Raw genomic sequence first — 15,530 nt, 5'->3', positions numbered from 1 at the left:
AAACGATCATCTACTATAATATGCTACGCTGATTTTAAAAAAATTGTATTGAAAGCATTTTGTACAAGGTTTATAGATTAAGCAATTTAATAAAGCTATTTTTGCATTCCATGAACTTGTTTTGTGACATGATGTACCAATCCCAACAAAAACATAAATATAAAATATCCTGTGACACGAAAAGTGGTGTCCGAAGAGATCCCACACAATTTCAGATTTGTTCAATTGCCTTTGACTGTGCACCACAACAACAACATAACAACAATAGGTAAATATAAATAAATAAATATCACGGGGCACTTCACACCAATTGACATAGTCCCAAAGTAAGCTTAGCAAAGCTTGTGTTACGGGTACTAAGCAACGGATAAATATAATTACATAAATAGACACATAGTTAAATACATATTAAACACCCAAGACCCGAGAACAAACATTTGTAGTCTTCATACAAATATCTGCCCCGACACGGGAATCGAACCCGGGACCTCAAGCTTCGTAGTCAGGTTCTCTAACCACTAGGCCATCTGGTGCCGTCGGCAGAAACAATAAAAGAAAAATGACAATGTGGCTTATTGATGTATAATCCAGGATTGAGGAATTTCTCTTTGTCTGCGAAATCGACGGAGCTGCACACAGCGGGGCTTCTATTCCTTTGTGGTTTATCCTTTGGGCGTCTGAAGTTACCCTATTTACCCTTTTTCTCCACTGTCTGGCTAAGAGACTATAGGCTAAGGTTATAATTATAGACCCTGAGGCATTCTTAATTTAATCTTCAATACTCAGCGGCACAAAATTTGACCGGCCGAATTACGTACCGTCTCGGGTAAAATGGCTCATTTTATGCTCTTGTTGTACAATGTACTATTTACCAATGAAACTCACGTGGCTCCTATTTTTTTTGTGTTGTATAATTACTTTCCTTTTTAATATTTCTATTATACGTTTGTGTGCCTTAGATTAAGTTCATTCTATGAAGCATCAAGAGTCGCACTTTCAGAGCAGCAAAATAAAACGCGCAATGATTAAGATTAACTTTAATCGTTTATCAATTAATACATTTAAACTTACAGTTAACTACACACGACGTGCTCCTTTTCACTCATGAACAAAGAAAGGTTGAATAATACTTTTGGTGAAATACTGAAATTTTGGGGCACGCCGTGAAATTAAAAACTAAATCTTGCCAATCGAGCGTATTTAATTCGAGCATAGTTGGTGTGGAAGCTCAAAATGAGCAGTAGTAAATTGCTCAAGTGCTAAATGTATGCTCGAAATGGCCAGAAACAATCGTTATACTAAATACAGGAATTAAACATAAACCACTTATATTATACTAATTATTTTATATTAATAATAACTACTAAATAGCAAAAGTTATTTGTGGAAAGTAAATTTTGCTAAATCGCAGCCGAAAAAAAGTGAAAGAAAGTTTTTTTTTATTTCGATACTGCAAGTGTTTGGGTGTTTCAAACAGAAAGTGTACAAAATCCCGTGAAATGGAGATCGAAATATTTTTACAAACATTTTTTTTTGGTTTTTATATTTTTTTTTTTTTTTTTTTTTTGCTTTTTTTTTTCGCACTATCCCCGGATGGGGTGAATAATACACGACGACATACATACTCGATATTATAATAATAGTTAATCAAGAAATAACATTCTACGCGATCAGCTTTGAAAAAAAAAAGAAGTTTTTATCATCAAATAATCAAACCTGATTTTGTAGAAATCAATACACAACTTTACTCCATTACTTGTGCAATACTGATTTAATAAAAAAAGCAATTTTAAGTAACAGATGTCAATACTTAAAAAAATGGGATCAAGTAATCGAGCAAAACCGATGAAAAATACACTTAAATCTATATACTAATATAAGACTTGTTGACGCATTTTAATTCTAGCAAGCAGTGGTGTCGATGTGCCGATAGAAAAAATGTTGCTCTAAAAGCACTAAACCAACAAACAAGTCACACCATCTCTCTAAAATCCTCTTTTGTAGATGGAATAAAGCGAAAATACCTCTTGTGCCTTCACACGACAGAAGCACTGCTGCCTAGCGTTAGATGAAACCTAATCCAGAGGTGTTAGAAAGAGACAGTGTCACTAGCATGCGTTTAGTGCTGGCATAAGCTACCTCAAAATAAACATCCCCTTTGGAAGCTACTTTTAAACACCCTTGAACCTGTTAAACCATTACCAACCATAATTGCCACACTCATAGACGCTTATTACGAATTGACATTTAACTCAACGTCTTTAATTCGTATCGTTCCAATTGGATTCAAATATTAATACAACGTCTCTGAGCGCACTTTTGTCCAATTTCGTAACTATTTGTAACCAGCTTCGAAATGGGAAGCGATTCTGCCCCGTAGCCAAATATTGAGAGCGGTTTTCTCACCTTATAACTCAGATAAAGCTTCTTGGTTCGTAACCAGGCCCTATGCTACCAAGTGCAAATCATGCCTTCCCACTGACACTAATAGTACGATACGAACTTCGATTTTCGAATTTCCAGCTTTGATATTTCGAAGAACCTCCTTACGCGATCGTACTATCGTTACGAGTATTCGGCGTGGTTGTAATACATTGCTTGTCATATTGATTAATCTCAGTCTAAAGATTGTTCCGCCGCGCAATGAACAGAAATGTTTTGGTCACTGCTTTTTAGTTGGTTGTTAATGGTAACTAGTCATCCCTTTAATAAGATAGCAAAATAATAAGGCAGACTATGCTTCTACTTTATCACTCTAGCAATTATCGATCTGAAACCATTCGAGCTTAAAGGGTTTGAGCAGGTAAACATCTCTTGAGCGTTTAGATTTTTTTTAAATACTGTGCCTAATAACAATTTGAGCGTTATGCTTAAGGTTTTACTGATAAAAACAGAATGAGCATTTTGTTACTTTGTGTAGTACATCCGTCAATTATGCTCAAAATCATGAGCATTTGCTTTTGTCAGTGTTACTTTGTTTGTTTATACTCTTTATTGCACAAAAAGAAAATTAAAATACTTGGCGTACATTTGTTTGTTTGCATACTTGGTATCCGTCATTTAGATAGATAGAAACTTTAATCCTCATAACAAAATAACATGGCTCTATACACGTTAACCTGGTAATGCTGAAAATCATGAGCATTTGCTCTTCTGTCATTTTTTTTACCGTGCATTCATCCGAAACCGTAAAAACCCAACCTAGTATTGCTCAAAATCATGAGCATTTTGCTCTTCTGTAGTATTTTTATGAGAATTAGTCTGAAACCGTGATATGCTTAGCATCGCTTAAAATAAGCATTTGCTCCGAGCATTCGAGCACACGCTCAATTTTCGAGATGTTTACAAGCCGTCGCCCTACTGCATGTTATAGTGTAGAAATATATAGTCAGGGTTGGTTAATTCGGGGGGGAGCAGAGGCGCGGCTGGCGGCAGGAGGGTGAAACCCATGAACATGAAAGTGCGCAGGAGAGTGGCGCGGTCGCTCCGGGACTTTAGCACGCAGATGATGCAGCTGAAAAAAAAAACATCGAACATTATTATTTTCAAATTATCCGGGCCAATCAACTCTTGAAAGAGGGAAAGGAGACGCAGACGGACTTAGAAGTTTTGAAGATCTACTTCTGTGGTTTTAAGGAATGCTTGTGTTCACACGGTGTATTGTTGGTATAGCCTCAAACTGTAACCAGGCGTCGATTTAAGTGCTGTGAACCGATATTAAAAACAAATTGTTAATTTAGAATTAACTACCAGAGCGTAATTAATTTTTGTTTTTTTTTCGAGCAGCACGTAATGCGTACAATAAATTGATTCGAGAGAGAAGCGTTCTGTGACAGCTGTCGCGTCAACAAGTGCGCCGTATTGAATAAAAACAAAGTAGTATCACGTAAGTAGTGATACATTGCGTGCAAATTTATTTTATAAGGAAAATATTAAGTCGATTTTTTCTCGAGATCTTCGTATGCAAAGTTTTAGACTTTCCCGTACTGACTGATCTAAATGTTACACCCTGTATTGCCAGCATAAAGGGGCTTCTATACGGGCTACATTTTCACTGCAATTTATGGCCGGTATTTACATCTTGCTCTTGCGTAGGGTGTCAAAGAAGGACGGCCGTAGTTCCCGGCCACAAATTGCAGCAAAATATGGCCTGTTAAATAAAACATTGTAATATAATATAACACATACTTGGCGACGTGCAGCCGCTCCTCAGCAAAGTCCAGAAGCAGCATAAAGCTCTCCTTGCTGCCGGCTTGCAGCACTCCCGGCAGGCGGAGGAACATGGAGTTACCTTGCACCACCTGTACACGAATAAATCCATACTAATATTATAAATGCGAAAGTGTGTGTGTTTTTCTATGTTTGTCCGTCTTTCACGTCGAAAAGGAGCGACGGATCGACGTGATTTTCGCCATAGCCTCCTGCGACCCACCATACAACAAAAATTAACATCGAAATTTCAATCTTAATGTCTCATAGATAAAGTTCAATTTTTTTGTTAATTTGAATGATACAGAGAAAATTACACTTTATTCCTTTTTCAAAAAATATATATTCTATCACTAACAATATGTACTAGTATTATCACTTTAAACCCCAGAAGGATAGAGGTAGTTTATGGGCCAGAGAGTGACATAGGCTACTTTTTATCCCGGAAAAATGCACAGTTCCCGAGAGGGTACAGCGCGCGATAACCGAATCAAACGCGGGCGAAGCCGTGGGCAAAAGCTAGTAATAAATAAAAATAGTTACTGTTAAATAATATAGTTACGTTAGTATCTAAAGACCTCATTAGAAATATTCTTTCTCTCTCTCCTCTCTCTTCTCTTAACCCTCAATAAGGCCCATTTATTGGAGCATACTACCACAGAATCAAAAGCAGCTATCGAATACATACCTGGCAAAGGATATTTTTAAAGCTAATAGTATTTTCAATAATTACAATGAATATTGTAAAAAAAAACCAAATCAATGCATGTGACTAAATCGCCTCTCTCTACCTTATTAAGGGTTAAATTTTCTCTTATCTACCAATATCTATGTAAGGTAAGGAGTTTAAAACCAAAATTTTGTAACTCATTTATCATCATCATCATCATATCAGCCATAGGACGTCCACTGTTGGCCATGCCTCCCCCCGATAGACCTCCAGGTGCCTCGGTTGGAAGCGGCTTGCATCCACCGTGAACCCGCGACTTTAACCAGGTCATCCGTCCATCTCGTTGGTGGACGTCCTAAGCTGCGCTTGCCGATCCGCGGTCTCCACTCGAGAACTATCGGCCCCAGCGACCGTCTGTTCTCCATGCTATACGGCCTGCCCATTGCCACTTCAACGAGCTAATTCGCTTGACTATGTCGGTGTCGGGTGTAATTCATTATCGATAATTATTTATACCCAAATAATAAAATTACACATGCACTATGATCAGGGTTGCCAGGTCTTTTTCGAATAAATACCATACAGTGAGCAAAAAAAAACTCTTCCAACGCCCACGAAGCGGCAACATCGATTGTCAATTGCGTAAAATCTGACAGTTGAATCGTTTATTAGGGAGGAAAATTAATCAGAAAAAAAAAAATGCCGAACCGCCCATACTTCGGTATTTTTGTTACATCGAACACAGTGCTAAAATAACGAACGGTTCGATAAAATACCGAATACCTAGCAACATTAAATATGATTGCTGTGCCCTTACGGGGTTTACGTACGACTCGTTTCTTGTTTGATATTGACCTAATCTTAAGAATTATGTACCTAAAACGTGAAATGCATCAAATTCTAACTTGATACTGTTGGCTACTAATCAAACTAGCGATCAATCTGTTACTTACAGCTTCCCAACGCATCATGGTGTTCTCGGTGAGGAAGATTTTGAAGTCGATCTTAACTGGTTGCCGGTCTTTTCGCTCCAGGATCTTATTAACCACCTGCAAATGCAATTATATTCGATATAATATCAATAATATCTCGGGACAAATTACACCAATTGACCTAGCCCCAAACTACGCATACTTGTACTATGGGTGCTATGGGTGTATGGGTACGGATGATAGACATACATAAATATATACTTAAATACATATAAACTAGAGTTGTAACGGAGGCCTTCTTAGCGGAGGCGGATGTGGAGGCGACGAGTTTCGCCTCCGCGGATGCGGAGGTGAAAGTGGATGTGGATTTTTTTTCCAGTCATCATCATCACCAGCCTACAGCAGTCCACTGCTGGACATAGGCCTCTTCCATGGCGCGCCACAACACTCTGTCTTCAGCCCCTCGCATCCATCCATCGGAAATATAGTAGTTTATGCTTTATTCAATTTCGTACGTCCAAGCAACGAGACATGGTTGATTCCTGTCGTGTGTTATTTGACATACGCCCGCCCCCACCCCGACCGCGTTCCCGCTGCGCGCCGAGATAATGAAATGAGAAATAAACCTCCGTTAAAACTCCGCAAAAAAAATTGCGGAGGCGGAGGCGAAGTTCCGTTACAACCCTAATATAAACATCCAAGACTCAAGTATTCATCATACAAATATTTGCGGGTTAGTATCATTTCGTCTAAAAAGCAGCTGGTCTAAGTAGCAACTCGTCTAAGAAGCAAGTGGTCTAAGAAGGAACTGGTCTAAAATTCTTTGACTCAAAGTCGAGAGTCTGCGAAGCGGAGCTCCTATTCCGCGTGGCTGAGGCGCTTCGCACCTTGACGCAACTCTAACCTTTTTTTCAAGTTCACGACAAAAACAGGTTACGACCAGTTACTGCTTAGACCTCTTGCTACTCAGACCAGTTGCTTCTTTCTTAGACCACTTGTTACTAAGACCAGCTGCTTTTTAGACAAAGTGAACAAGAGAAGAGCACGGACATGAAATGGGTACATATCGTCACTACTTAAAAAAACCGGCCAAGAGCGTGTCGGACACGCCCAAAGTAGGGTTCCGTAGCCATTACGATAAATTGAAGTTTACGATTTTTGTATTTTGTTCACAATCTTAAAAGTTCAGGTAGGCTTTTTTTCCGAGTGATTTTAATGAACATTATTTTAAGGGTCAAAGAGTCAAAATCTTCAAAAATTGCGTTACGTAAGACTTGAACGCCCTGGCGTACCCAGCTTCTGGCCCAGGAAGGGGGAAGTCACATTTTTTTAGGTTGAAACCCCGTGCTCGTTTACTCGTTCACACAACACGGCTTGCAAGGTTTTTCATAAGTTAATGCATACTACATATTACGAAGCATACAATGTCCAGGGGGGGCAGCTGCCCTCCCCTGCCCCCCTGGCTACGCAAATAAACGCCCCCCTGATCTGCCTGTATACTGACCACAGATATAGATTCACTATCTATCGATCTATATCTGTGTTACTTACCGCTTGCTGGTGGACACGCGAAGTAGATGCATTTGCGTAATCTAGTGTAATCTATATCTGTGTTACTGACCGCTTGCTGGTGGACACGCGAAGTAGATGCATTTGCGTAATCTAGTGTAATCTATATCTGTGTTACTGACCGCTTGCTGGTGGACACGCGAAGTAGATGCATTTGCGTAATCTAGTGTAATCTATATCTGTTACTGACCGCTTGCTGGTGGACACGCGAAGTAGATGCATTTGCGTAATCTAGTGTAATCTATATCTGTGTTACTGACCGCTTGCTGGTGGACACGCGAAGTAGATGCATTTGCGTAATCTAGTGTAATCTATATCTGTGTTACTGACCGCTTGCTGGTGGACACGCGAAGTAGATGCATTTGCGTAATCTAGTGTAATCTATATCTGTGTTACTGACCGCTTGCTGGTGGACACGCGAAGTAGATGCATTTGCGTAATCTAGTGTAATCTATATCTGTGTTACTGACCGCTTGCTGGTGCTGCGTCTGCAGTGCGGGATGCGGGTCGGAGTACAGGCTCTCGGCGCTGCTGCTTAGAGATGATGCGCTTCCCCATAGTAGTGCGCTCAACAAGTCTCCTGCAAACATACAATCAAAGATCTTAGATTATTTGAGACAGTATTTTTCATACCAAGGCGAAGGGGTCGCGAACAAATCAAAATTTCACTCTTCTTGCTCTACTTGCCTCCTCCCGTTTTTTTTTTTTAATAAAAACTAAAAAGAAAGGTTATTATAAATAAACTAGGCTGTTGCCAGCAATTCCGTCCGCGTAGAATCCGTTTATCGCTATCCCGAGGAAACTATGCAATTTTCCGGGATAAAAACTATCCTATGCCCTTCCCCGGGACTCAAACTATCTATATACCGAATTCTATCTAAATCGGTACGGCAATTTAGACGTGATGAAGTAATAAGCAAACAAAACAGATTTACAAACACACACATTCATCAATATTATTTATTTAAACAGCTTTACGGTGAAGAAAAACATCGTGAGGAAACCTGCACAATCCTACGAAGCAATTCAATGGTGTGTGTGAAGTTCCCAATCCGCACTGGGCCCGCTTGGGAACTACGCCCCAAGCCCTCACCTTCTGACATACATAGGCTGGGCTGGTGATGATGATGATGACTTACGATTGTTGTCGTCGTGGGTGGGGGTGCTAGGGGTGGCGGGGCTCGCGGCCCCGCCGGTCACCCCTCCGGGAGGTGCGGAGTCGCTCGCAGGAACATCAGGACCACCTGGCGGGAGGCATAGCACGTTACACCAGTAAAAATAAAAAAAAAACATTGAATTTTTTTAAAAGCATCCTTCATGCAAATTTGGTTATATGGTAGTGAGTGAGAGAGTTATTTATAACAGTTCAAAGAAGTGAAATATGTCAAAGAAATTAAAGAAGTCAAAGAAGTGAAATATGTTTAATAAGTGAAAAAGGAAAAATGTAATGAGTGAAAGATATTTAAAGAAGTGAAAAAGGTCCAACAAGTGAAATACGCTAAAGGCGTGATAGAACTCGAAGAAGTGAAAGATGTTTAAAAAGTGAAAAAGGTCAGAGAAGTGAAAGATGTCTAAAAGAAGTGAAGGTCTCACCACAGAGGCCCGGCGCCCAGGCACAGCGAGAAACACTCGGCGTCGGAAGCCGAGACGGCCGACCGCTTGCTGCCGGCGGCGCTCAGCGACGCGCCATCGCCGCTGCGAACAATAATCATCATCATCATCAACTGATTTAGTTTAAATTATACCTATTACTTGGTTTGGATACATATTTAACTAAATGTAAACAAACTTCGTGGAAAAAGCCGTGGTGGCCTAGTGGTTTGACCTATCGCCTCTCAAGCAGAGGGTCGTGGGTTCAAACCCCGGCTCGCACCGCTGAGTTTTTCCAAATTCATGTGCGGAATTGCATTTGAAATTTACCACGAGCTTTGCGGTGAAGGAAAACATCGTGAGGAAACCTGCACAATCCTGCGAAGCAATTCAATGGTGCGTGTGAAGTTCCCAATCCGCACTGGGCCCGCGTGGGAACTATAGCCCAAGCCCTCTTGTTCTGAGAGGAGGCCTGTGCCCAGCAGTGGGACGTATATAGGCTGGGATGATGATGATGAAACAAACTTCAGCTGCCGGATTTGGTATCTGCATTCAAGGTCTTTATACATTCTACTTATCTATCATTGTTATAGGTGCAAACTTGACTAGTGTTTTTCAATACAGGAATGTAAACGTTTAGATAGTTTAATGGGGGAATTTACATTTAGTTAAATACCTATCCAAACAAAGTACCAGTCCACGAAGACGCGTGATTTTGACAAAATTAGTCATTAAAGACATTGTAATTGTGGTTCTTACCACGGCGCGCGCGCACGCGCCATCGTAAAAATGACTACCTACAATCATACATTTGTATGGATAACTTTTGTGTCACGATGGAAAAAAATAAAAGTAATTTTAACTACCTGCTTGTGCAACTTATTGGTCTTCACCCACTTGTATCCTGTTCTTTGATCAAGTAATCTTTTAATTTAAAATTAAAGAAGAAAAAATTAAGCATTATTTTAGGTTATAATTTCGTCATCATCAGTATTTTACAAAAAGAGGAAGTACCTTTATTAGTCATGTGATTGCGTTTCAATGTACGATAATACACACACACATAAAATGTATCTTAAGTATTATTGACCGGGCGAGACTGAAGCGCAAGCAAAGCGTCTGCGTTTCAGCCAGGGCAAAAATGCTTTCGTATGTGCAGCTTTATGTTCTTTCTCAACAGATCCTAGTGCAGGGTTTCTCAAACTTATGGCTCCACGTAACCCTGTTAAAGTTTCTAGATGATAGCGAACCCCCCCCAAGAAAGTAATAAAATTGGCTGTTGGAGAAACTAAAAATAAAAAATACAAAAAGACTCCAAAAACCAATCTTAATCATCTTCCTAGTCTTGCAGCCTGGTGGTTTTTGGTCACGTAAACCTTGTCGCGAACCCCCTACCGTCGAATAGTGAACCCCTAGGGGTTCGCGTACCCCACTTTGAGTAACCCTGTCCTAGTGCAATATGGTAGGCAGGTTCGGTACCATTGGATTTTTTTTGGATTCAGTTTAAGACATTTCGAAGAACCCTCGAGATGTACATCTACAGCTAACATAGACCCTAGTTCATTATAGCTCTGTGAATACACAATCAACTTGTACCCCAACCCCAAGCAACCTTGAAAACACAATCTGCGAACATGCAAGGCCGGACTTTTGTGAACAAGGGCGGGCAATATTTAATTAAAATAGGGGTAACGCAAGGCCACGTTGCAAATGGTTTAAATCCTTTCCATTAAAAGTGCAAAGATATCAAATATCAAGTCAAACCGACCTTTGGGAGGTTTTGAGATTAGAGTCGCAATATTTGACTTACACACATGTGCTTGTTAACTTTTACTTAATTTGTTACAAGCTTTAATTAACTAGTTACAAGCTTTTATTCAACATGTTACAACCTGATATTCAATTCAAGCTTTTATTAAAACTGTTACCTACAAGCTTGTATTCTACATGTTAGATATAAGATTTTATTCTATATTATGTTACAAGCTTTAATGCACCTTGTCACATGCTTATATTTAGCTTGTTACCACGTTTTTACTATTCTTTACAAGCTTTTATTCAACATAGTACAAGCTTATTCCTGTCACAAGATCTCATTCAACATTTTACAAGCTTTTATTCACCATGTTTCAAGCTGGTATATAACTCGTTACAAGTTTTTAATATTTTTTCATATTCACCATGTTACAAGCTGGTATTTAACTAGTTAAGTACAAGTTTTTAATATTTTTTTCAAGTTTTAATTCAACTCATTACAAGATATAGTACATAGTTACGTAGTTAGGTTAGGATGACAATTCAAGTAGGTAGGTATACTATCAACAAAAATTGCAATCAGCAAAATAGCTTGAATAAACAAAATGTCGGGGGACATTGTCACTTCAAAGTTCAATATCTCAAAAATGGCTGGACTTTGGTAAAACATGTCTAAGAACCATCGCTTTATTAAAAATACCTACTTATATTTACATTATAAGTAAATTCGAATCAACAAGTTTTTTACTGCAATATAAATGTAGTCATTATTAAATAATACAACTAAAACACTGCACTTGCTTATCAGTAATTATGTGACATGTGTTATCATCTCTTTTGATAAAGTTCATAATAAACAACATCATAAGTCTTTGTGTTCAGTGTAAATGTCTGTCATTAAGCCGGTAAGGTTTTAGATGTGACATAATAAAACGTTGAGATATACCTCGTTTGTTTTAGCATTAGGAAAAAGCTTAACAATCTTGACTTGACTAGTATTTTTATTGAAAAACGGTTTATTAAAGTCGAGATCGTTTATAAGAACATCGAAGGGATAGCAATATTTGGCAGCTTAAGGCTTAAGGCTTATGGCCAGGAATGTGTTATTCATGAACCAATAGAAACGTTTCATTTACCTAAGCTTGCACAGTGCCGCCGAGAACAAGTATGCACACTCCGACCCTTTAGGAGACTTAACTGCCTACTCAGGCGCGGAAGCTTAGGGCTGTCGCTGTCTATTTTAGATTAATTATTATAGGGTAGGTAGGTATCTATTTTTTTTAGCGTCCTTGCACGAAACTACCACACTACACTTATATACTACAAATTTACAACTATACCTAATACAAAAAATACGTAAGTACGAAAACGTAAAAGGTGATCATCTCGGGAAGCGAGCGCAAGACGAGCGAGCTGAAATCGAAACGTACGGCACCGACGGCAGCGCACCCTTGACTAAAGAAAACTTAATCCTCCTTAAATTATCAGTGTGTGCGTGCGGCGGGTGCGTGCGTACCGGCGCCAACTGGCGCGCACACATTTAAGCCGCGCGATGTACTTTTGTTCGTAGTGAACCTAGTTGTTCTCTTTTACTATTGGTACCGCTCTGGTGGAAATAGAAACAGATGAGCGGAGCGAGGCGAGCGAGGTCAATGAAGCGTTTCTATTGGTTCATGAAAAACTAATTTTTTCGCATATCTCTGGTTAAAACGCAGCCTAACCAGTATTATCTGGTATATAAATATAAATTAATATCCCGGGACAATTCACACCAATTGACCTAGTCCCAAAGTAAGCTTAGCAAAGCTTGTGTTATGGGTACTAAGCAACGGATAAATATAATTATATAGATAGATACATACTTAAATACATATTAAACACCCAAGACCCGAGAACAAACATTCGTATTTTTCATACAAATTTCTGCCCCGACATGGGAATCGAACCCGGGACCTGAAGCTTCGTAGTCAGGTTCTCTAACCACTAGGCCATCTGGTCATCAAAGATCGCGTTAGGACTTTTCTTGGTCGTTACATCTGGTTATGTCGTTATTGGTGTCGCTATAAACAGTTTTGACTTTAGGTAGGTACTTATGAAATCAAAAGAATGTAAATGACCATTATGAGTGAGATACACCTTTGGCCTCATCTGCACTTAACATCAGGTAGTTAGGGGTCAATCACGGTCAGTTATTATATGTAACACATTTGCTGTAACTTATTTTTCAAAATCTTTTTAAATCTAAAATAAACGAAATGTATCGCCGCACCGTTCTTAGTTTCAAAATAAGACAGACCCACATCTACCCGTAGGTTTCCTGCAATGTTTGTATGTAGCTATGTAAGTATGTAAAGAACTTGTGTCTTATCTTGCAAGTCAAATTTCAATTATAGTCATTAAATTGATTTGCAATTTGGCACAAAGATAAGATGACCGATAAAATCAGTTAGCAAAAAGTCAGTAAATTTTCACAATCGGACTCAGCACTCCAAGAACAAGAAACCGAGAAGATCAAAACTACCTCAGAACTTTCCGGTATATTAATGGGACTGCAAATATATATTAACGGCACATGGTGCGAGCAATTTAGAATAATGCGTTAGAATAAAATAGAATTTGGTGTAAAAAGTAGGTATATGAGTATTTCTCAAAAAGTTGTCCCGTCATGAAATTGACAAGAAATCAGTTTTGTCAAGAAATTATTAATCATAAAACATACAAAATTTCTTGACGTCAGGAAAACGTCACGAAATCTTGTGAGGAAGAAATCGTAATTTTGTAACTACATCAAAACTTTCAATTGGATCCAACAACAAAGATTATCTGACTTTTTATCACTTTTACCATAAGGTTTCGTATATATTTAAAAACAATATTACTTATTTTTTGTGGTGAAATAGCGTAAGGATTTTTTTGAAATAAGTGGACAACTGAAAAATTGAAAAATGGTCAACTTTTTGAGAAATAGTCATATATAGTCACATGTGTGTTAGCGTGATAAGTCATGTGCGTGGTGTTTTGACTATGAGTGAAAATCACGAAAGTTTAAGACATTATAAATAGTCATATACATGAAATTTATATACTGTTACTGGCTAGAGCGGCTAGATATTAAATCTACCTCCTGTCATGTCAACGTTTTATCTCTACTGATAACAGAAAGCAACAAACCAGCACACAGTGATAACATCTGCTGGTACAACAAACTGGCGCATTATACTTTACTACCCTACTAGACTTTGCCAGACTTTAAAATATGTAGGACGTATAATCGCAGCCTCAGAGTGACTTCGTGCAAAAGGTATGTGGAGCCTGGATCTTGTAACTATTACGGACAGAGAACTAGAGGGTATCTGATACCACGAATATTCAATAAATTGTTTGATGAGACGGAATGCGTAAGCAAGGGAATTTTTAAAAACAAATTGAGTACGTGTTTGATGGATGCCTTTCATGAAGAAAATATAAACATCTAATGTCTAAGTTTTAATGGCTAATTGTGGTATTGTAGCATGGTTGGAAGTACTTAATACGATCTAATTAAAGAAGTATATAACTAAAATAAGGAGTGTAGTATTCGCCAACAAACTGTTTTGCAGTTTGGCGAAGTATAATTGTATTTTTTATTGTATAACTTAAATGATTAAATAAATAAAAAAAAATGTTATAAGATTGAGAACCACTAAATCAAATCCTACAATAAACAGTTCCCGTAAAGCAGACGTTTTCAACCGGTATGCCGCGTATACTTTCAGTGCCCTTAGTGTAAGTTTTCGGTTACAAAATACGTCTCGATCGCGTTTGCGTTAAAATCTCAATTTGTATGCAAACACGAACAGCGCCTCTAGCGGAACGTTTGCGATGTTCGTGTTTCCATACAAATTAAGATTTTAACGCGAACGCGATCGAGACGTATTTTGTAACCGAAAACTTACACTAAGGGCACAGGTGTGCTGCATTGAAATCATGAATAGCTACTTTAATAAGAAAATAGTACGAAAACAACTGACGCGTTGTTATGGTAACGGAGCGGAAGGAATGGCGAGGCGGATGGAACCTAAGCGCCAGTCTGACTCGCGCTTGGCTATTTTTTACTGGTGTGCCTTGAAACTTTGATGAACAAAAAGTGTGCCGTTAAAACCAAAAGCCGTAAAGAATAGGATGTCTGTGAGGACGAACTCTAAGAAGCTGTTTAGAATTATAATATAAGGCAGCGTGTCCTACAGAGATGCGCATTGACCAAAAGAAACTCTTTATTTACCGATCCTCGCTCAGTGTACCTTTAGTGGAAACAGCTCGGCGGAGCGATAGACAAATAAAACGCAGATTAGATTACGGCTAATAAAATTAAATAATGTTGTACAGTTCATTAGGATTATAATGTATATCTCACCTGTAAACCTTCACAACCATTCTTCATATAAAATAAACCTTCTATACACAAACACGAAATAAAACTCGTACGCGACTAAAACTAAAATCACAATAAACGGAATGTTTCTCTTATATGCTTTATAAATATTTATAACGACTCTTTATGTGCCTGTATTTTTTTATGCTGTATCTGGGATACAGCATTATATGTTTTTTGGGTATTTTTTTGGGATTGTTTGGACGTCCGAATTAAATGATTTCCTAGTAGCTACTGATAGAGGTATAAAGCCTGGAGCTAAATAAAAGACGGGCTTGCCAAGCTTATAAATAGATCGAAAGCAACGACGCAAAAGACAGTTTTAGTGTGAGGTCCGATTGTTACTAAAACAGTAAGTCTGTTTTGTTGATTGCGGACCAAAATATTGGATTGT

At 38.6% G+C, this 15,530-nt stretch overlaps 1 protein-coding gene across 1 annotated transcript; it reads right to left on the bottom strand.

The window, feature by feature from the left end:
- Nucleotides 1-1,022: 1,022 nt before the first annotated feature.
- Nucleotides 1,023-15,377, bottom strand: Oda (Ornithine decarboxylase antizyme). Its single transcript, XM_074108559.1, is given in 8 exon segments — nucleotides 1,023-3,514; nucleotides 4,189-4,301; nucleotides 5,833-5,928; nucleotides 7,851-7,960; nucleotides 8,520-8,616; nucleotides 8,618-8,624; nucleotides 8,974-9,075; nucleotides 15,119-15,377. Coding segments are annotated over 8 exon segments (702 nt in total). The 5' UTR covers nucleotides 15,139-15,377; the 3' UTR covers nucleotides 1,023-3,357.
- Between the last annotated feature and the right edge of the window lie 153 nt (nucleotides 15,378-15,530).

This window comes from Choristoneura fumiferana, chromosome 27 (genome assembly GCF_025370935.1).
Source record: "Choristoneura fumiferana chromosome 27, NRCan_CFum_1, whole genome shotgun sequence".
NCBI lineage: Eukaryota > Metazoa > Arthropoda > Insecta > Lepidoptera > Tortricidae > Choristoneura > Choristoneura fumiferana.
The sequence above is the reverse complement of the archived record's forward strand: the minus strand, read 5'-3'. Positions and strand labels throughout refer to the sequence as shown.